This window comes from Lasioglossum baleicum, chromosome 11 (assembly GCF_051020765.1).
Source record: "Lasioglossum baleicum chromosome 11, iyLasBale1, whole genome shotgun sequence".
Taxonomy (NCBI): domain Eukaryota; kingdom Metazoa; phylum Arthropoda; class Insecta; order Hymenoptera; family Halictidae; genus Lasioglossum; species Lasioglossum baleicum.
This window is the reverse complement of record NC_134939.1, coordinates 15336003-15356673: the sequence shown is the minus strand read 5'-3', so window position 1 is coordinate 15356673 and position 20671 is coordinate 15336003. Positions and strand designations below refer to the sequence as shown.

At 34.6% G+C, this 20671-nt stretch overlaps 3 protein-coding genes across 6 annotated transcripts; 1 reads left to right on the top strand and 2 right to left on the bottom strand.

Moving 5' to 3' along the window:
• Window positions 1-323: 323 nt before the first annotated feature.
• On the bottom strand, window positions 324-5445 carry LOC143213536 (putative divalent cation/proton antiporter TMEM165). Its single transcript, XM_076433482.1, has 6 exons — window positions 5155-5445; window positions 4879-5080; window positions 4202-4377; window positions 3261-3443; window positions 3072-3177; window positions 324-2364 (listed from the first exon to the last, which is right to left on the bottom strand). Exons 1-6 carry the CDS (start codon window positions 5290-5292, stop codon window positions 2288-2290), a joined length of 882 nt encoding a protein of 293 aa, XP_076289597.1. The 5' UTR covers window positions 5293-5445; the 3' UTR covers window positions 324-2287.
• Window positions 5009-8939, top strand: LOC143213535 (KICSTOR subunit 2). 3 transcript variants are annotated; one of them, XM_076433480.1, is made up of 9 exons: window positions 5009-5156; window positions 6043-6189; window positions 6277-6428; window positions 7015-7155; window positions 7272-7410; window positions 7479-7672; window positions 7756-7906; window positions 8211-8321; window positions 8387-8939. In XM_076433480.1, exons 2-9 carry the CDS (start codon window positions 6091-6093, stop codon window positions 8555-8557), a joined length of 1158 nt encoding a protein of 385 aa, XP_076289595.1. In that variant the 5' UTR covers window positions 5009-5156; window positions 6043-6090; the 3' UTR covers window positions 8558-8939. The 3 variants fall into 3 exon arrangements, with proteins under 3 accessions (XP_076289595.1, XP_076289593.1, XP_076289594.1); XM_076433478.1 differs by lacking the exon at window positions 5009-5156 and adding an exon at window positions 5312-5950; XM_076433479.1 differs by lacking the exon at window positions 5009-5156 and adding an exon at window positions 5312-5969.
• LOC143213532 (WD repeat-containing protein 3) lies at window positions 8930-14194 on the bottom strand. Of its 2 annotated transcripts, XM_076433473.1 has the most exons (14): window positions 13799-14194; window positions 13521-13730; window positions 13085-13282; window positions 12698-12862; window positions 12407-12612; window positions 12176-12311; window positions 11638-11828; window positions 11357-11552; window positions 11042-11278; window positions 10689-10958; window positions 10369-10611; window positions 10126-10292; window positions 9472-9694; window positions 8930-9395 (listed from the first exon to the last, which is right to left on the bottom strand). In XM_076433473.1, the coding sequence occupies exons 1-14, from the start codon at window positions 13967-13969 to the stop codon at window positions 9231-9233; spliced, it is 2778 nt and encodes a 925-aa protein (XP_076289588.1). In that variant the 5' UTR covers window positions 13970-14194; the 3' UTR covers window positions 8930-9230. The 2 variants fall into 2 exon arrangements, with proteins under 2 accessions (XP_076289588.1, XP_076289589.1); XM_076433474.1 differs by lacking the exon at window positions 13799-14194 and having other exon boundaries at window positions 13507-13633.
• Between the last annotated feature and the right edge of the window lie 6477 nt (window positions 14195-20671).

Sequence of the window (20671 nt, the reverse complement as noted above, 5' to 3'; positions counted from 1 at the left end):
CAAAGGATCTGTAGAAACTTGCGATATTTACACTTTAAATTAATAATGAAATTGTTGAAGTTTTATATAACTGAAAATAACGTTCCTATGTATTCTGTAAGAGATACAGAATTAAATACGAAAATTATAAAATAAATGCAAAAGATTAAGCTCTTTATAGACGAAAATATTAACTCCTACAATTGCTATCTAGCAAAATATTTTATTATTAGTTCAGGAAATGTGACAATCAAGTTTCGTTTTAACGAGGGTCGGCTGAAAAGTAAATGCACACCCGTTGTGAACGAATGATGACGAATGGGGGTGATAATAAACTTTGTATATTTCTTTTACATTAAAAATATAATTAATATTTATTTTATATAACGACAAGTGTCAATACAATAATAAAGTTGTTGCTATAGCAATTCTTACTCGATACATACATCCAATATCTCGTATCGCTATTTACAATCAATTATTAACTTCATATTTTCCTTAGAAGCGATAGAAAACAATCTTCACGTATCTAAATAACGTAATATCTACAATCTACCTAATTGCACGTTATGTACAGGGGGTGTAAAGAAATGTTTGGTCTTGGCTGCCATTTACACTAATCTCTATGTTTAACAGAAAACATGGAATATGTATGTACTTCCTAAGTATTTAAATTACAGTATCTATGATAACTATTTATAATCATTAAGACTAAATGTGAATTCTATGGAAAAGTGGTATATGTGAAATTCGTATGAAACAAAACTGTCTTTATTCATTCATAATTCTGTGTAAACTATTACTAATAATTGAAATAGTCTAAAATACTTTTTTAACAAAACTAATGTCTATTTATTTGTGGAAATAAGTGTTTCTTCAAAATTTTTACAGTACACTTGGAGGTAAAAATTAGATAACAAGTCTCTCTGATAGATACATCAGTTAGGTAATCGATTTACAGAAGTGTCGGTCAATAAATTTGTTCCGTTTCTGCTAATTTCTATTGCAAAGAAGATAATCCTCGTTTAATTTGTTCGGCATAAACTCGGAGACTGTGTCGCGAGTATATCGAAAGTCTAAGGTATAACAATTGTAAGAAATTGTCAAACTGTTGTTCCTCTTCAGTTTGCTGATGTTTGAATAGATTGACGACCGATAGGTAAAGTCTCTTAATACATAATGGCCTATGAAACATTTTTAGGGAAAACCATTAAGGGACTTATCCTTAACTAACTTTGATAATTAAGGAATTAAATAAATAAGTGGGAAAGAGAAAATTTTCTCGTGATTAAAAGAATCGAAGCAAATCTACTCCCTTGGAAACTCTAATTGAACAGTTATTCCTACAACTGTTTCCTTTATCTCGATCGACAATTTGTTAACACAGTATATTGACGTTTTCAGCGCACTGGTTCGATCTGATGTTACTAACTAAGCAATTTTGCAAATTACCACAAAATTTTCAGCGTTTGTTAAGTGACCAAATTATTTTTAATTCTTTACACTTTTATTTATATACCTTTTTTATTTTTGTGATTGTTTCGCCATCCATTGTAACTGTATATCACAGGCATGGAGCCAACACGTGGTTATAAAAGTGTAAAGAATTTAAAATAATTTGGTCACTTAGCAAATGCAATTATATAAAAATTTTCTCTTGAAAATGGTCTAAAAATAGACCGAAACGTTGACAATTTTGTGGTAATTTGCAAAATTTCTTAGCAACATCAGATCGAACCAGTGCGCTGAAAACGTCAATATACTTTGTTATTCCTACATCCGCAATACACAGCTATAGGCTTGATTTTATTCAGCGATGAATGTTACTAATTGGAGGTAAAGATATCGTGAAATAGTAAATCCAGTAGAATATAGATTCTCGTTTAGTGATAAGGTAAGATAAAATTTTCGTTTAGTAAGTTCAATAAGTTCTGAATTATTTTATTAGTTTGGATTAATGGGACATAGCAAGACCGAACCTGGAAAAGAAGTTTTCAGGTTCCACCGAGTTTCCAAATGAATATATTATTACCTCCAAGTATATACATTCTTACCATTTTGTAGTAGCGTAATCTCTTCATGTAAACATTTAATAAAAGAATAAACGTTTGTACCAAGTATTTGAAAAACTGATAACGTATCTCAAATACAATCTCAGTTCGAGTAGACAAATTAAATTTTATACAATACAAAAGTTTACTGTATATAGCATATACAAATTCTTACGTTATATTGCAGTCCTTTTACACATATGCACGCCCTCCAACGAAGGCCACTTTTATAAAATATAAATACTGTAAATATATATTTACACATTCTCTGCAGGACTGATAAACAGTGCTGTTAAGGCAAATAATAGGAACACTAATCCTCCAATTATGGTAACTGAAAATAGAGGAAATTTTCCATTTTCATATCAATATAATCATATGTATAGATGTACACTACTGTCCAAAAGAAAATTATTTGATTTCTTTACGCTTTTCTATTAAATATGGCAGGTGCTTCTTTCTTTCGCACAGTAGTGTATGTCAACCGCAAAAATGCTGATCTGTATTGCGCTTGTTTCATTCCATGTCGAAAAACCATGTTCTATACCAGACCTGGGCGATGCTGGCTCGAAAAACACATATTGCAGTTTCTCTTCTTCTCTTGCTCGATAAAACAGTCCCAGAGTAGTAGCAACATGTGTTTTTTGAGCCAGCGCGTACCATATAAGAGTATATTATTCTTGAATTTCAACATGCTATTGGATGAATATTATTTTGATACAGTAATGCTTTTCGACACGACATATGAACAGCACAAATAACTATATGTAATAATTAGACTGCGGACTTTATGCATCGATGACAATAATGAGCGGGTGCAATTTAAAATAGCGAAGATATTAAGAGAATTTTTGAAACATTATCGTATTATTATTCCCAGGTTATTAAACATCGTTAAAGAAAGAAATAACTTTTTACTCGGCTCCTGTTTCTTATAATTGATGCTAAAACATTTTGATCTTATAAAGAGCCGCAGTATAATAATAATAATATAGTTTGATAAAGCATTTATACGGCACATGTAAAAATATATCATTTTACCTGTCCGTATTGAAATTTTTTGAGCTATCATTCTACCTCCTAATACTGCTAGTCCTGTACAGAATACATGTCCTAATATTCCGCCTAATATTACTCCGTAAACATTCTGAAATCATGTCATTGCTAGGTATTTTGATACTAAACAATACCAGTGAAATATTTAAAAGAAATCAGTTAATTATTTATCACCTCTCTTGCTGCAAGTATAATAGTTGTAAGTTGAGAACGATCTCCCCATTCTGCTAAAAACGTTAGTGTGAATGATTGAAAGAATATCCTAAAAAGCAGCATCAGTGCATTAATTTTTGCAGTTTTTCTAATCACACCAGTTTCTGGATCCTGCACTAATGTGCTTACCGTTTCTCTTTCGTACTGAAAGTAATATTATTTAAAGATCATTTTGTTTCTACAAGAATGACGCGGGGATAACTACAAACCGATTGCTCCAACAAGAGCTGTATTAACCCTTAGTACTCGAATGGTGACTCTAAGGCGCCGCTAAAAATTGCTGTACCATTATTCAAAATATCGTTTACATTCAGGGGTGGCCAACCTGTGGCGCATTGGATCCTTGCGTCTATACTTATTTTTTTGTAGTAGGCGCCATAACTGAATCCATCTTTATGTTTCCGACACCTGAGAGCTTTCAGTTGAATTTATACAGCCTTCTTACTCATCAATTCGTCGCAATATTTTGACAGTTTACAATTAAAGGATGGGAATTGCAGTGTTCAAGACAGCGATCGCCCTCTCGTCAGAAAGATCATTTCTCACTATTGTAGATTTTCAACTAGCGTAAGTTAATTAATTTAGTTGCGTGATTGAGTTATCCCTTTTCCTCCCCTAACCGAAGCAGATCCTACCCCTATTTTCTAACTGCAACTAGAAATGTAAGAAGGTAAAAAAACTGCTCAAGTTGTATGGCGCATCTGAACTCGTACGTGAAAAAAATTTACGCATGGTATGCAGAAAGGCTACCCCTGGTTTACATTATCTAAACATTTAGGTATTGTATGAGGTATACCTATTTTCTATCCATAAAATTTAGGTCGGAAGAAATGTTTAATTTTCAAGTTAAAATTGCTTCGAGTGCAAAGGGTTCAAAGAGGTTTTAAAAGAGGTTGTAATACCTCGTCATCTCGCTTTTGCAAATCGGATTGTACTTCTTCTAATTCTTCCTGTCCTTCCACCGCCGACATATAGTAACCATCTCGTAGCATTTTTAAACCGAATATAGCAAAAAGGACTGTAGAAATATAATATGTATAAGCTCGAGGAATTATGGTTACAGCATACCCAAAAATTACTGGAAAATAAATACAAATATTACTGTTGCAATCACTTTCGTGATTTCTTTCATTGAAAAAATTACTGAGATTGTCATTTTGTGCATATAATAATTACAGCGCTTAAACCATAAACTACACACTTTTTAATCAAGAACGATATGATATATCAATTTCAAACGAAAATATATTATTTTTGTATTCACTTTTCTCTTTTCTTAACGAAGACAGATATTTTTGTTCTGCGTCACGTTGTTATTTGTTTATATATATTCCGGGAGTCAATCATATTGCAGTTAGATGTTTTTATTAACCCTTTGGGGACGAACGTTGTCACATTGACTATGCTATTTTTCTATGATCCAACTTCTAAATTTGCAGATAATTTCGGTATTTCAAGTAAGATAATTTCAGAAGTACTCCAAATATATGTCTTCATATAATTGATTTCTCTATATACCACAAAATATTTCTCAAAATAATTTTTCCATATAACAGAGAATTTTTTGAAATAAAAATACCTGAAAGAACAGTCATAAGAGCTAAAGCACAAATTGCACCTACAAAGACAATCATTCGTGGATGTTTCATAGCCATAATTGCGGCAATGAAAAAGGTTTTGTCACCTAGTTCAGAAACGATAATCACTGACAAAGAAGCTAAAAATGCATGTAAAAAGCCAAGGTTATCGTTGGCTTGCGGTACCATCGCATCATCGGGTTTCTAAAATGTGTTACAAACGGTATTATTATAGAACAAAGGAAACGTAATATAAGACCACGAGATATCATACTTACAGGTGATGTTAATAATATTTGATATTTATCATCGTACCGGGGTTCGCTTTCACCCGATACGATTGATAGAAGTAACGTGCCCATTGCACATATACTTAAAAGGTATTTTTGCTTTAATAAAAATTGACTAAAATCCATCGTGATCGTGATTAGATTAACCTTACATCATATCATAACTGACACAACACAAGCTCTATTAGTCATATAAAGTACAAACAGTGCAAAGCAATACAAAGTAAGGTAAGTACTTGACTAGAGATGAATCTCCAGCGTTTTTCGAGATGCCTTTCCAGTTGCGCATGCGTGCGACAGTTCCATAAAATATAGTGAAGCGTGACCAGTGACCATGGTCACTGCAGTTGATAACGCAACGTAGTTATGATAGCGCTACTGTAGAGGGAAATTCGAATATAAATTCATATGTCTGAATGAATATGTTCTGATATGATCTAACAATAAGATCTGTACAACTGTGTACAACCTGGTACAACCGACGAATCTCATGTGATGTAGCTTATGTTCCATTGTGTGCCATGCTAAAGTTGTAAAAAATAGGAGTTGATAGTGTTGATAGGAGTTTGTTCCAGGCACAGACAAAAGTGGCACGGCCAAACTCTCATATTGTACAATCCGTGATTTTTGAAAGATAACCTCTTGAGATGATAATATTCAATATAAACATTAAATTACTACTATAATAAGATTAAAGTGGAAAATGGATCACGAAGAAGAATTTCTTAACACATTCTTTAATCATGTTGCTCAATTATGTATTGATAAAGCAAAGGAATTAGTTGTAAGGGAATACCCAAATAGTAAATAAAACAGATTTTATTATATGATGTTGATGAATAATATCTAATAAAATTATGGCACATATTTGTTCAGGAAAAAGAACGTGGATCATCTCGTCAAACACAGTTAGGCCCATGGGGAATGTTACTTATGCATCTACCACAAATAGCTGTGGCAGAACATTCGTATGCAGACTTGGGTTTTCTTCATACTAAAAATAAAGGATTTTTAAGGAAAGATGTAATACGATACATTGCTATTATAATAAACATATATTTATTTGTTGTACTATTAGATTTATCTAATGTTTACTTCTCATTCATATAGAATTCATTGAAGACAGTATATGAATCGTTAAAATCGGACCTTAAAAGGGTAGAAGAAATGACCAGGGGAACTAATCCTATTGGAGCAACAGTTGCAGAAGTTTCTAATCAACTATGTCAATACATTACAGCCAAAATACAATTGATAGATTTGTTAGTATATATTTAATTCAATATTACAGATTTTACTTAATCGTTTTAATTTGGTCGCGATGCTCAATTGTTAGTGCAAAAATTATGAGAATGGTTTAGAAAACTGTGCAATCCTGCTGCTTGGCATTTATTAACAGAAACAGAACAGCACGACATGGTTTTTTAACACTAAACCTACCACCACCGGTCGAAATAACCGGTTCCAGATTTTTCATTTTACAATTATTGAAATAATAAAAATGATTCCATAAGAAGTGATTGTATAGATGTCTATAGTAGAGCACGCATTACAATAGAAGCCGCACAAAGTCTAAACAAAATCAATCGTGTCGTTTTTGTAAGGGAACATGTTCCAGTTACTTTCTCTCGTAAAAATGACAAGGCTCTATTTATTTAGAATTTGAGCAATTTTTATTAGAATATGTGCTTGGATAAAGAGATTGATCAAATCAATTTCCACGTAAGCAGCTTCATAATTTCAATAATTGTGAAATGGAAAATATAAAACCGGTCATTTGACTGGCAGTGGTGGGTTTAGTGTTGAATGATCCCTAGTACTAAAACAGTTAATATCATTGCGTTACAGCTATGAGAAAATGTACCATATGAGTATAAGCAGTAAAGTCATGAAATATCAAGAATTATTACAGTGCATCGAAGGAATAGTAGAAACTCATTCGATGTCCTGTTCGCATTTAGCTTTAACTGCGGTTAAGGCCAGTTTAACGTAAGCAGTTCTTCTCTTCTATTTATTGTCACGCATATTTCATGAAAACAGTGTTACCATTGCATGATTAATGTTCAGAATATTGCATATATTTAAAAAAATTGTATTTTGATTAGTTTAGAATGTGAAATATTGGTACAATTGACGAAAGCACAAGTTGAGCTCCAACATTGGAGGTTTCTATCAACACTGATGTGCCTGTATGGTGCGCAAACACGAATGTCAGCTTGGGAAAGAACTTTACAAAGTAAAGAGGTCAGTAGTACAGATAGAAATTCAGGCAGAGAGTAATAACACGTGTTTTTTAAATGTAATGCTTTTAGTCATGGAAGTTGGGTTTCAGTGCAACTTTTCTGAAAGCAAATCAACAGCCTGCATTATACCAATGGCTAGTTAAACTACGCAGCAGCATATTAGCTAAGTGTTCTCTATATTTTCATACTACTCTGAGTCAGCAGGCTAGTCCAGGCGAAATGAAAAGTATTATGAGCAAACAAAATATGGATTATTATCACAAGTAATATATTTCATTATATATAATAAATGGCGATACTTGTTGAGATTATTGCTAGGTAAGAACTAATTTCATTTTAATTTTAGAATACAGAGCTTTCAACGGAAACATGACGTTTTAGCAGTTCTAATAATATTTGATTCTAGAGGAGTTGACGATTCAGGCCCAGGTTACAGACATCCTTGTAGAGAGCCAAGTACTTCTGAACATTTTCCTATTGTTCTCAGTTGTCCTAGTGTAAGTTTAAATATGTTACAAATTATGCAAAAAGGGTGATGTCGAGTCTTGTATGTTGGTTTAAAATTTAATAACTATTTTAAAATTAGACTAAACAATTTGAGTTTCTTTTGAGATGTTACAAGGATTAGTTTACTAGGTAGTGTGTATAAAAGAAATTATAATTAAAAATTGCCATTGGTCGAAATTGCGAAGAAAAAAGTAAAGGTCACCCTGTATAAGATATAATATTACTTTTCACACTACTATATCTAACATATACACAACAGTATATTATATACATGTAGTATTGTATTTATTTCAGACGTTTGCAGAGCAATCATTAATTCACGTGGATAACATACAAAAACGAATCAAAGAACGGCAAGCAGAACTTCTAACTATGGACAAAATTGTTTATTGTAAAAATGTGAAAGTACGTTTTAAAGTTCTTAGCGATAAAACTGTGTATAAATGGTACGATATATATATATTTTTCAGGACCCGTGTGTATATGCTGCGTATAATACTGATCCTAAAATGACACTGGTCACTGTATTTGAAAGTGGTAAGCAGAGGGATAAAGAATCTCACGTAACATCGTTTATGACAGATTTGTGTATGCAAATTCGATGTAACAAGGTATATGAATCGCTGAAGTTATCAAAATAAGAAGTCCTAAAGGTAAATGTGTAATTCGTCAAACATCGCCCAGTGGGTGACACACTTTTATTGTGTGCAGCATTTCTGTTAATTAGAGAATTTACTAACGACTGAAATATTGGGTTGGAACGAAAAAGTTCGTAGCGTTTTTAAATTGAAACTCAAATATAAAATTAGGATATTTATACATATAGTTCAATAACACATATTTTCCATTATATTCTATTACTTTTTGCCATTTTTCAGGTGACTTATTTTGATTTAAAAACGCCACGAACTTTCGTTCCTACCTAATATTTGATGCTAACATGCACACAAATTTATGGTAAGCTTGCCATATAAAGCGGGGAGTTAAATAGATAAGTGTAAATAAAGTTTGTATGTACTTTTATTTATTAACATATTGACCAATTCATCATCTGAATAGTGTAACGCGAAATACTTACGTAAAAATATTTCCATATTTATTGATTATGTATGTACATGTATATATACAATATTTCTTTCAATTAAAAGTTCAAGGAATCTAGGTGGTATACATAAGATAATGTTTCACGCACTCGGTCAGTTATAAAAACGAAATTTTGTGTATTAGAAAGAATGCATATACATAGAGACACTAGACCATTAATGCCTTCTTACAATGAGATACGATATTTCTCCAAAGTGTCAAGTAAAGATTTTATAAAGACATGATTGCTCTTTTCACTGCTTTTTCTTTATTTTTCTTAACCTTCTTTCTATGTTTACTGGCTTTAGTTGCGTCCTTAAAAAGTTGAATTCCTTCCTTTTCCTCTATAATCCGTTGAATGTGCAACATACCATGTAAATTGAATCCAATCATATCCTAGAAGAATCAATTTTATAACAATTTTCTATTGTAGAATTTCATAGCTATAATATGTATAAAAATATTTTCTTACTCTCAGGTGAGAAATTTTTTTAATAGCTAATGTTTTCACAGTTTCTAGTGTATGTAGAAGTTCCGGGTTCGATATAATTGGACCATGATGTGTTTCTACTAGACACAATGCCAATCTTGCTATTAATTCTGTACGATGATCAGATTCCAACAGTTTGGGTAGCATTTTAAGAATGTCACAAGCAGCTGAATATGGTAACAATAGCAATGTCTCTTCCAAGTCGCTAAAAATTGTAGAATACCATTTATTTGTCTTACATATACAAATAAGTAAACTCTGATACACCAGAGGATAATAAAATAGTGATTTTATTGTGCTATGTGCACAAATTTCTTGTATCCTGTAAATAGGATCAAAATTTCGGATTACATAAAACTTCGTTGATATTTCTTTTGCTTTATAACAGAATCGTTTAGAAAAATTTGACGACACGGGAAAAGGTTGATAATCAATCGTTCATCACAAATAATGCAAAATAAATGACAGAAAATGCCTTCCAATTAATAAAAAACCTTTAAAGTCGTCACTAAATATTCGGTAACTCTGGTACCTTTACCCTAGTAGTACCTTTTTCAATGCGAGCACCGTGTTTACTTACTTCTATTATTTATAATATAATTTATTTAGTAAATACTGTTTCAATATTATTCCTACCTTGCTCTGATCCGTTTAAATGTTTCCAATAAGTAATCTTCTACGGTTGTACAATTGTAAGCTTGCATTTGTAGAGGAATAGCGAGTGCTGTATCCGTTTCTGTAACTTTTGATAATTGTTCACTATATGCTTTAGATATTTCCAAACATTCCAATATTAACTCAGCCTAAAAATTTATATTTGTAATTGACACATAGCATAATAATGTTATTCGATTTGTGATGCGATTTATTAATATTTACTCCTTTCTCGCTGGAAACAGTTTTTCTAGAAGGTAGAGATTGTTCTTTCCGTCCTGGAACAACAGTAGTTTCACCAGTAGCTAACTCATTTTCTTGGCGTTCCCTTTCTTCTTCCTCTTCATCTTGCAGAACTAAAGGCTCTAACGTTCGCTCATACATTCTAACGACTTTATCAGAGCCACACGATACAACGTAAATACCGTTTGGTGAAATAGCACAACTCCATGCTTCTCCTGCATGTCCCTAAGTAAATTTTTATATTAAAATTTTATGCAATTTTTAAGCACACTTATTATTTATTCATTTTTTTAGTAAGTTACCTGTAATGTAACAATCTTTTGAAAAATATCAGCATCCCACTCTTTCACTTTTCCATCTTTTCCACAAGTGAAAATATAATGAGTTCCAGGAACAAAGGACAATCCTGTTACAGAATCATCGTGAGCGAATAACGATTTGTGACAATCTCCGTAGTCTAAACCCCAAATTTTAATATTTCGGTCAGCAGAACCAGTAGCAATCAATGTTGAGTCACTAGATATATCCATACACAAGACTGGCAATTTATGTCCGTAAAGTGAAATGAAGAACTAAAAGAAAATTATACATTGTTCTCCACATTTTCATATATAACGCGGTTATTAACTATATTATGCTATATATAAAAAATTACCTTAAATGTGTCGAGAAAGAAAATTTTTACTGTAGAATCAAGTAACGCGACAGCAACAAATTGATTGTTAGGACTTATTCTTACGCATAATACGCTATCTTCTAGTTTCAAAGTTCTCGTATGCAAAACGGATAATACTTTTGCTTTCACTTCACTGTCAGTATCTTCAGATTTGAAAGTGTGTGCAAAATCCCAAAATTTCACTGTTTGATCTCCTCCGCCACTTGCTACTCCTCTCTATAAAAATGCAAAAAACAATGAGTTTGTATAAATTCAAAATGGTTTGAAATTAGAAAATATAATATTTTAAATTACCCTATTGGGAAATAGAGTAACGCTCCAAAGTTCTCTAGAATGTGCAGGTACTTCTTCTAATATTTCACCCGACACAATGTCCACAATTAACATTTTACCATTCTTTAAACCCACTATCAAGTGTCTGTCACCTGGTATAAACGTCGCTGTTAAAGCGTAACCGCATTCTACAGTACGTATACATGCTAAAGTTGGTCTAAAATTCAAAAAACACATGAAGTAGCATTAATAGTTCATTCGAGCTGCACTATGTATACATATATATGTATGTACTTTCATACCTATTCCATAACTTTATCGAGTCTCCACTTGCTGTTGCAAAAGCTAAATTATCAGAACTAAAGCAAACTGCACGGACATCCGATCGGTGACCTTGTTTTGTTACAACTCTTAAGAGTTTTGTTTCAGCATCTTTCTCATTTGTCAATATAGAATATAATTCGATAGAATTATTACGCAATCCAACACATATCTGTAAGCACGATGACAATGTTAGTTTCAAGCATAGACATATAGAGATAGACTGCGCGGCCTGAACGAAGCGCTGAAGTCCACAATGGCGGCGTGCGAGAGAGAGAGAGCATTAGCCGGGGTCCATAGCGCTCTCTTTCTAATTGATGTGTCGACACATCATATAGAAAGAGAGCGCTATGGACCCCGGCTAATGCTCTCTCTCTCACTCTTTGTACCGCGCGCCGCCATTGTGGGCTTCAACTCGCCCATAAGACGGCGCAGTCTATCTCTATATGTCTATGGTTTCAAGTATACATTTTTAAATGGGTTTTAGAAAGAAGATCAAATTTTTCCATCATCGCTTACCCTGAGTTCGCCTCCTCTACCCATTACCATACTTAGTCCTTTAGGTTGAGCAGATACTTCGATTGCAGGTAAGCGTATCATTTCTTCTTTTATTGTTGGTACTCCAGATAAATTTGCCTCTGTAGTGTTTCCAGTTCTATTTGTAACATCAAAATATATTCACATTTTCAATTATAAAGTATCTAAATGCATCTTGATAATCTTAGTAGTTAAATGAATGTTTTTACATACTTTTCCATCTTTTTTGTTTCTTTTTTCAATCGTTTACCTACATTTTCTTCTACTTTGCTATCAGGTAACATTTGAAATAATTCTACAGTATTATCTACACCGTGACAGCCAATGACAGTTTGCGTTGAATCTACTTCGAGGCTCACAACTCTCCCACGACCGCTTCTCAAAATGCTACCAGTCTTTTCACATTTCAGAGGATATTTCTAGTAAAATAGAAAATGTATATTGGACGAAAGGAACATAAGTCTATGACAAATCGAGAAGAAATATTGCTTAGCAAATATTTACCAGATCGCTAACTTCGACATCATCTGTTATGGTTAAATCTTGTAAATTAGTTTCAAAGTCTACAGCTGCAGCTTCGGAAAAACGTATTTTCCATATTTGTAATTCATTGTCATTGCAACCAGTAATTAGATATTGATCATTTTTAACTAATGCCAAAGACCATACCTAGATTAATAAAATCACTAGAGTATTATCAATCGTTGCAACAGATACGAAATGATGTGGGTTATCCTGACCCCGCCAACGATTCATCACTACTGACGAGTCATCAACAATGTTTCTGACATGCATGTTCGCATTGTCGATGAAACTTGGTATCAATGAAAACATTGATGGCAATCCAAGCGCGTCGATGAGTAATAATAGCATATTATATTTAATATTTACCTCTGATCTATGATTAACAAGAGTCCTAAAGTTATGTTCTGTATCTAAATCCCAAAACTTCACGAAAGTATCTTTACTGGCGCTAATGATAATGTTGTGGTCTTTCATAAATACTAATTTGGTTATTACAGATTTATGTCCGCTTAAGCGACATATTCCTGTTTCTGCGACTACATCCCATACAATAATATCTGTATCCTAGAAAAAGAAAAAATGAAAGTGAATACTTTAGAACAGTGTTTCCCAAACTGTGCACCACAAAATAATTAAAATTATATAAAAAATGAGTAAAATATAATATGAAATAATATTAAAATAATTAGTTATGAAAATATATGCCAATTTTTTCATTTGAGAACTAGATAGAAGACGAGAACTATTAGAATTCGAAACTATTGCATGGAATAAATGAAAATTGATACCTAAGATATCTTACTTGTGAACCAGAAGATAATCTATGCCCTTGTTTGTCATATGCCAGGGTAGTAATCTCAGATCGATGACCAACAAATATACTTATATTTTCACCTGATCTTAAATCAAATGTCTTTATAGTACCATCCGCATAGCCAACAGCTACATGGCGTTGATTTGGAGAGGCAGCTAAGCTTGTAACATTCACTTTATCTCCTGATAATACTTGGGCCTAAAATATAATTAAGAATAATAACGTAAATATTTTTTTGTAATAGAATTAAATGGTTTTCACATTACCTTCTCTCCTAAACGTAAATCCCATATGAAGACATGTTCACATGCTCCAACTGCTACAAATCTACCTTCCTGTCCTTCTAATGTCACGAAAACAACATTACAAGCAGGATTAAGTATTATATTTAAATTCCCGGCTGGGACATATCTTAAATATTGCTTCGTTAAACCCATATTTTACTTATCAAAACAATTATTTATGCCGCTAAGAAAGAATATTTCACTTTTATGTATCAAATTTTACGATTCCGTGGCTTTTATATTACATACGGTTTATTCATATTAAATATTCGCTACACGTGTAATTCATATTTACTGCACTGATGCTTATTTAGTTATTTATTTATAATTTAGGTTAGGCGCGCGCATGGTATTTTCCATAGACTTCATAAATTGGAAGATTTCAACCTAGTGGCAGTGCCAATTTCATGCAGCGGCAAAACGCTCAAACTGTTAGCCAAGTGTTACCGACAGAGAAGCTAGTTAGTAACAACGCCATCTAGCGATCGATTCGGAACTAAATTTAGCGAACAGTTTGAGCATTTTGCCGCTGCATGAAATGGCGCTGAACGGACGTTTAGGAAGAGCAAATAATTCGTGCCGGAATTAACATTGCGTCTTATGGGAAAAACGGCACGAATCATTTGCAGCCATAGGAACGTAGAATTCTATGACATTTTAGAAGAAAGGCCTAACAGAAAATCAATATCTTCTTCAATATTATTACATTCTACGAACGAAACAATGGGCTTGTGATAACTAAAATACGAGATAAATAGTTTGGATTGAAATCTCTCTAAACATAACAATACCTTGTTGTACTCTCATTTAAAAAATCAATTAGAGGCTTTGATTTTTCTTTTGAGAAATCAACATTGAAACGTCCACTCAAAACCATAGGTATAATTGATGTAAGTTTCGATTGAGCAGAGTTTCGTGGATGAATTCGATGATTTTATTTACATTTTGACGAGGTGAGATGTAAACACAGCAACTATTATAAAAACTCGGCTCCCCCGAGTTTACCCGAATAGCGTTTCACCATGGAGCGTGACGGATCAGACTCGTTCACTGCCCAGCAACTGTGTACATGCTGCGCCTAGTATATAATAATAAAGTAACACTAGTGTATTTCGTCCGCCACTGTAGTGCTAGTCAAATTATGTTCTATTCGTAAAAGTCGACGATTAGAAAAGACGTAGGTAGAAAGCCGCGCAGAGGCGGTTCCAAAATAACTTCCAAACGATTCCTTAAGAATTCAACGGACGTTAGCTCTGCGTGTACGTGCAAATCTAAAGAGGAATTTATTGGAGAAAGTTTTGTGAAATGCGCGCGGTGCCTACAGACCACTCTTCTTTTTTCCCTTTTGGTTCGCCGCTGATACGCGACGCCGAGTATTTATAACTGGCAATCAATCAAACCGTATCGAACGTTCCGCTGCTCGCAATCCTTCTCCGCTGCTCGGCAAGGTGATTGTCCAACACGTGAAAGGCACATTTTATCAGTTTACTCTTGTCGCTTTCGCTTTTCTTCCTTTTCAAGCGCGATTCATTTTCTTTCTTCAACGAATCCCGCAGCGACGCGCATAAGTGGAGATACGTAATGCGTTCGCATTGAATTTAATGATAGCACGTCGGAGGTGAGCGCTCGCTTGATCACCGGTCGCACTTACACGCTTGTGCATCACATAAATTACCGAGGACATCCGTGCCATTTACAAAGCTGAGCCTTGATGAGTCGAATCGCCTGATTACCATATGTTTACCGTGTGACGAGTTCTATTGCAGCGGGTCCGCAATAATGTGGGATAAATTATAGGCCTGTAATTCATTCTGTCTCCGTTAGGAAAAGGAAACGCTTATGAAGTTTTCATCCAGCCGTTGGCTGTTGGTCGCACGCCTTCTGACTTATTTTAATGAACCGATGTGTTAATTTCTACGCACTCGCGCCGACTACTCACCTATTATACATATATGTAGTAGTAGGTACATTCCCGCGATATCATCGAAACGCGTTCACGATGCCGGCTGCTGGTCTGCCGGCAGTAGTCGCACGAATGTTCAGGTAATTGACGGTGTCAGCAGACGTCGTTTTCGGCGAACATGATACGTACACGGTCTGCTACAACTACATTGCAAAAGCACTTGCGTGGTGGTGCTCGGTCGAATCCGAGCCGAAGTGGATGTTCAACTTGTAACATTCTTCTGCAACGGGATCTCGGAAAAAATTTCATCCTGTATATTTTTACCATTTTTCAAGTGGAAACTTCTAAGGCGCACCGCGTACACAATTGCTGGGCAGTGTAGTCTGATCCGTCACGCTCCGACGTGAAACGCTGGTCAGGTGAACTCGGAGGAGCCGAGTTTTTATATTCGCCGTTTACACAAATCAAATCGTCGAATTCATCCACGAAAATTTGGTCATTTATACAACAGCAGAGCCTGTCAGTCAGTCAGAAATCAATGTTGATTTCTCAAAAGAAAAATCAAAGCCTTTTTTAAAACCACATTAGATTTAAATATGTAAAAATTTCAGAATATTGTAATGTTGTTTTTAATGTAGCGAAGCCAGTAAGAGATGAAATCAATTTTTACTTCATTCCTGCTTTGCATAAAGATCCGCAGTCTAATTATAACATATGATTACCATATTTATATGAACTCGGTATAAATAGAGAAAGAAACACTTGGATGGCGCAGATGCTGCGGTACAAAAGCGGAGCCGTACGAAATATAGCAAACAATTTAACTAACCGGTTTTGTCTATTAACTGTATATGCACGCGCGCGAGAGTGAGGCTTAAACTCTAGCAACGTGTAGTTTCATTCACCGGCAAGCACCCATACAATTACAGCCTTTATTCGAGGTGAAATACGTGCCGGATAAAGAGTGATATCGTAAACTATTACATCTTATTACAACGTGGCGGCTTTAACGATATCACGTAACGCTATTCGTTGTATCGTAAAATCAAATAGCGCATAACGAAACGTTGCATCTCCATAAGGGCTGCGAACGGAAAGGCAAGAAAACTAGCCGAGGCCTCTCGATGCATTATTACAAACAATATCCATGCACGCAATCGTGCGTCCATGATGGTATGAAACGTTAGAAGCTGTAAATTTCGCGGCAGTTGTTTACTATATTTATGGGGAAGCAGTGGAAAGCAGTTTCTGTCATTTATTAGCGCGAACATATCTCCGACTGTTCGACTCGTTCGTTTCGATTGGAAACGTCGAACACGCCGGGCTCGATATAAATTATGATCGCTATCTCTCTCCTAGTCACCATCCATACTACTCAGACGCCCGCTCGAAATCCTGCTAATCCCGAGAGCGGCTATCGATAACCTGGTTATATTTCGCGTGTCAGCTCGTAGTTTCCTTTCAGATCTCATTCATCGGTCATTGCGAAACAATAGTCGTAGATAAGTCATACTGAAAATCGGCTGAATTCGCAGGCCACGCGTATTATACAATAGGATAAGCTGTCGCGATCTCACAACCCACTCAACTAGGATTCTCCTCAACTTACACCGAGAACCCTTATCTTCGTATCTTCTCGCTGGCATGATTTTTCAGAAATAGCAACTTCCATATCCTCGTGCTACTTTGATGGGTCCGAAACCTTCTTGACCTCGCAGTAGGGTTGCCATCTTGAAAATCGCGAACCCAGGACGAACGGGAACACCGGACGATATTGTGTATTTATTACAATAATTATCAGCAGATAGGAATCATTTTTTAATGAATTATAATGCAAATTTCAAGAGTTATAGTTGGAGAGCGGATCTTTATGCAAAATAAAAACTTTCCATCCGAACTGCAACAAACCGGAGCGACACAGAAATTCATTTTCTTTCTTAATACGTTCAACAGTATTTCCAAATTCCTCGAATGTTTTTAATGTCCTAAATTACACCTGCTCATTTTTGTTATAAATGCATAAAATCCGGTGTTTACTTATTTCGTACGGATAATTTTAGTTTCGTCGATTCTAAAATGTCCATCTTTTTAAAGTTTAATTTATTCTTTCTTTCTAATTTTTTCGAATTTTTAAGAGGTTCCCAGCCATGAAAACATTGCATTTGTTTAAAAGAATAGCGAAATAAATGGTGAAAAATACATTTTTTCAAACGACAATATTTTTAGCAGATACTCTCATGTTTTCACTACAAGCTCCTAAAATCTCATTTTCATCGGTTTGTTAGTTCTAGCCTTATAATTTAATGAGAAAAGGGTGACGCCGTATATACGAATCATTCTGCATACATAAAACCTGAAATTTATTTACATAGATTGTTTGAAAACCAGTTGAATCTAGTTGATCTGAATTGGACGTCCGAGTATTGAGTCGACACTATTGAAAATGTATGAAGCTCATCACTTTGGTTATAAAAGCAAATTTTCTTTCTAAATTTTAAATTCCTGCGAGGGACAGCACAAGTCGCGAGGTTAATTAACCTAAAAACCGACTGGTAAAGTCCGATCTAATTTAAATACAAAGAATACTGAAAAAAGGAAGGTTATTGATATGTTTATGTAATGAAAGCAGAACAGGCATTCATCTATTTCTGCGAGCTGTTAATTCTGTGAAATCGATTCTACGTTATGCAATACGTTTCGAACGGATTTAGGGCAGCACCGTTTATTAGCTCTTCCTTATCTATTGCTGTTCATTCATTTAGATTGGAAATGCTGAATACGCGGGTCGAGTATAAATTACGATTGCTATCTACAGCCTTGTCACTATACATACTACTCGGAGACCCACTCAAGGCTCAGCTACTCCAGTAGCAAACTTTATCACGTGAGAATTTGTTACACGCCGGGCAGATTTACATACCAGTATCTACATCCTTCTAATTTCGGTCTTAATATTTCAGAATTTATCATTTTCGTACTGACTCTCAATCATCGCTTCTTTTTTTCTCTGATCACGTGTTCTCATTAGCATGATGTTGTAGATACACGACGCGACGTTCGACCGATTGGTTTTTATTAGTGCAACGGAGACATAATAATTAGACTGCGGATCTTTATGCATTTATGACAAAAATGGGTACGTACAATTTAAAACAGTGGAGGTATTCGAAAGATTTAAGACCACCAGTGTATTAGTTTCACCTTAACAAGATCATCAAAAGAAGAATTCAATTTTTATTTGGCTCCTATATCTTGTAATCGATGCAACCATTTTTTATTTTGCATAAAGATCCGCAGTCTAGCTATTACCAATGAAAATAGAATTTTATTTGGTACCACTTTCCTAAAATTTGTCTACAAAAATTAGAAAATCGCATAAACATCCTGATAAACAGTCTGAAAGTTCTTCGCGGAAAAAACGTCGAAAAAATCGGTTTTTATTTTTTTTACCAACGGCGCACCAAACCAAAAATTCTGAAAAAATTCATGAACAATACCTATAACAATATATCGCTACTGTAAAAATATAAATGTGGACACTCCAGAACTTCCATGTGAAATCTGCATTTTTTCGACTTTTTTGAGGTTTCTGATTTTTTACAAGCAGGATTTTCACTTTAAAAATCTGAAACTACTTGCAAAGTATGTATTTGGGTTCTTGACATGTGTCAGATTTTTTTAAGAATTTCTAAACATCATATACTAGGGAAAATAGGCCAAAAACTGATTTTTCTATTTTACCCCATAACTACCCTCCGGATCGAGATACAAGGTTGAAACTTTGCACAGTATGTTTTTTCTTGGTGTCCTATCGAATGTGGTGTCCATCGTCGATATAATTCGGTTCAAGGGCATTTTCGACTCCTCATATTGCAATCTTAAATGAAACTGTTAGATGACGTTATTGAAGATGACTTGTTTGTTCACAACGAAAATTGCTGTTGCTATTAAAGGTTCCATTAAAAAGTGTATAGCCATGTACCACAGATTTTTCAAAATTATGCAATAATCATCGGTCGGTAATGTGTTAATTTTCAAGACAGTGGTGCCCAATCGCAATGTTCTTCAACAAATATTCCCACGTCAACTACATAGTAAACTAATCCTTTAAACGTCTCAAAAAATTCAAGTCGGATCTTAAAAGAGCTATGGTGCATTTCAAAATGTCCGAATATCACTGTGAGTCACCGTAGTTGTCCAAAAGGTGCTTGTTGATATAAAATTGATATAAAAATATAGTTCTTTCGAAATAACAATAATAAAAATATGTAGAAGAAGATTTCTCGTAAATTGATTTCGGCGTGTTGTATTAGCGGAACAACTACACCGTCGAACGGAGCAAAAGGTCTTTGTATGGACTTTTGACGCCATCTTTTTTCGCCCGTAATTAATGTGGAACATTAATAACAATAATGTTCGGTAACGACAGGAAATATCCGGCAGATTTAATTTTTTGCATCGCATCGTGCCGTCTTCCCGACATCGACGACCTGAATAATTTATAAAGTCCGTACGGGCATCCACGACACGCTTCGGAAGTTGAAACGATGCCGCTTCGAGCCTCAAGGGCTACGGCCTTTATAATTAGGCAACGAAACGAATTGTGGCTGACGTCCATATCGACTACCTAACTCAAACCTGACTAACGAGCTTTCGTTTCCTTTCTACGGGCGTAGACGTGCGCGCACACCGTCCGCTGCTAATAAATCTTTTACCTGTATCTCCGTCATTATCAGCGAACGCTTAACTTGAACAGGATCTCATGCGGTTGTTGCATTTCTCTGTACCCCGCGAGTACCTGTACATACAACGAGAATTTGTTTTAAACGCTTTCATCGATATATGGTGTACAACATATTACATCATTTGTTGACAAACGAAATCGCAGTTTTGGAATTGGAATAGCTAATTATTTGGATCGTGTTTGTGTAGTGTGGTGGCACACGCACACA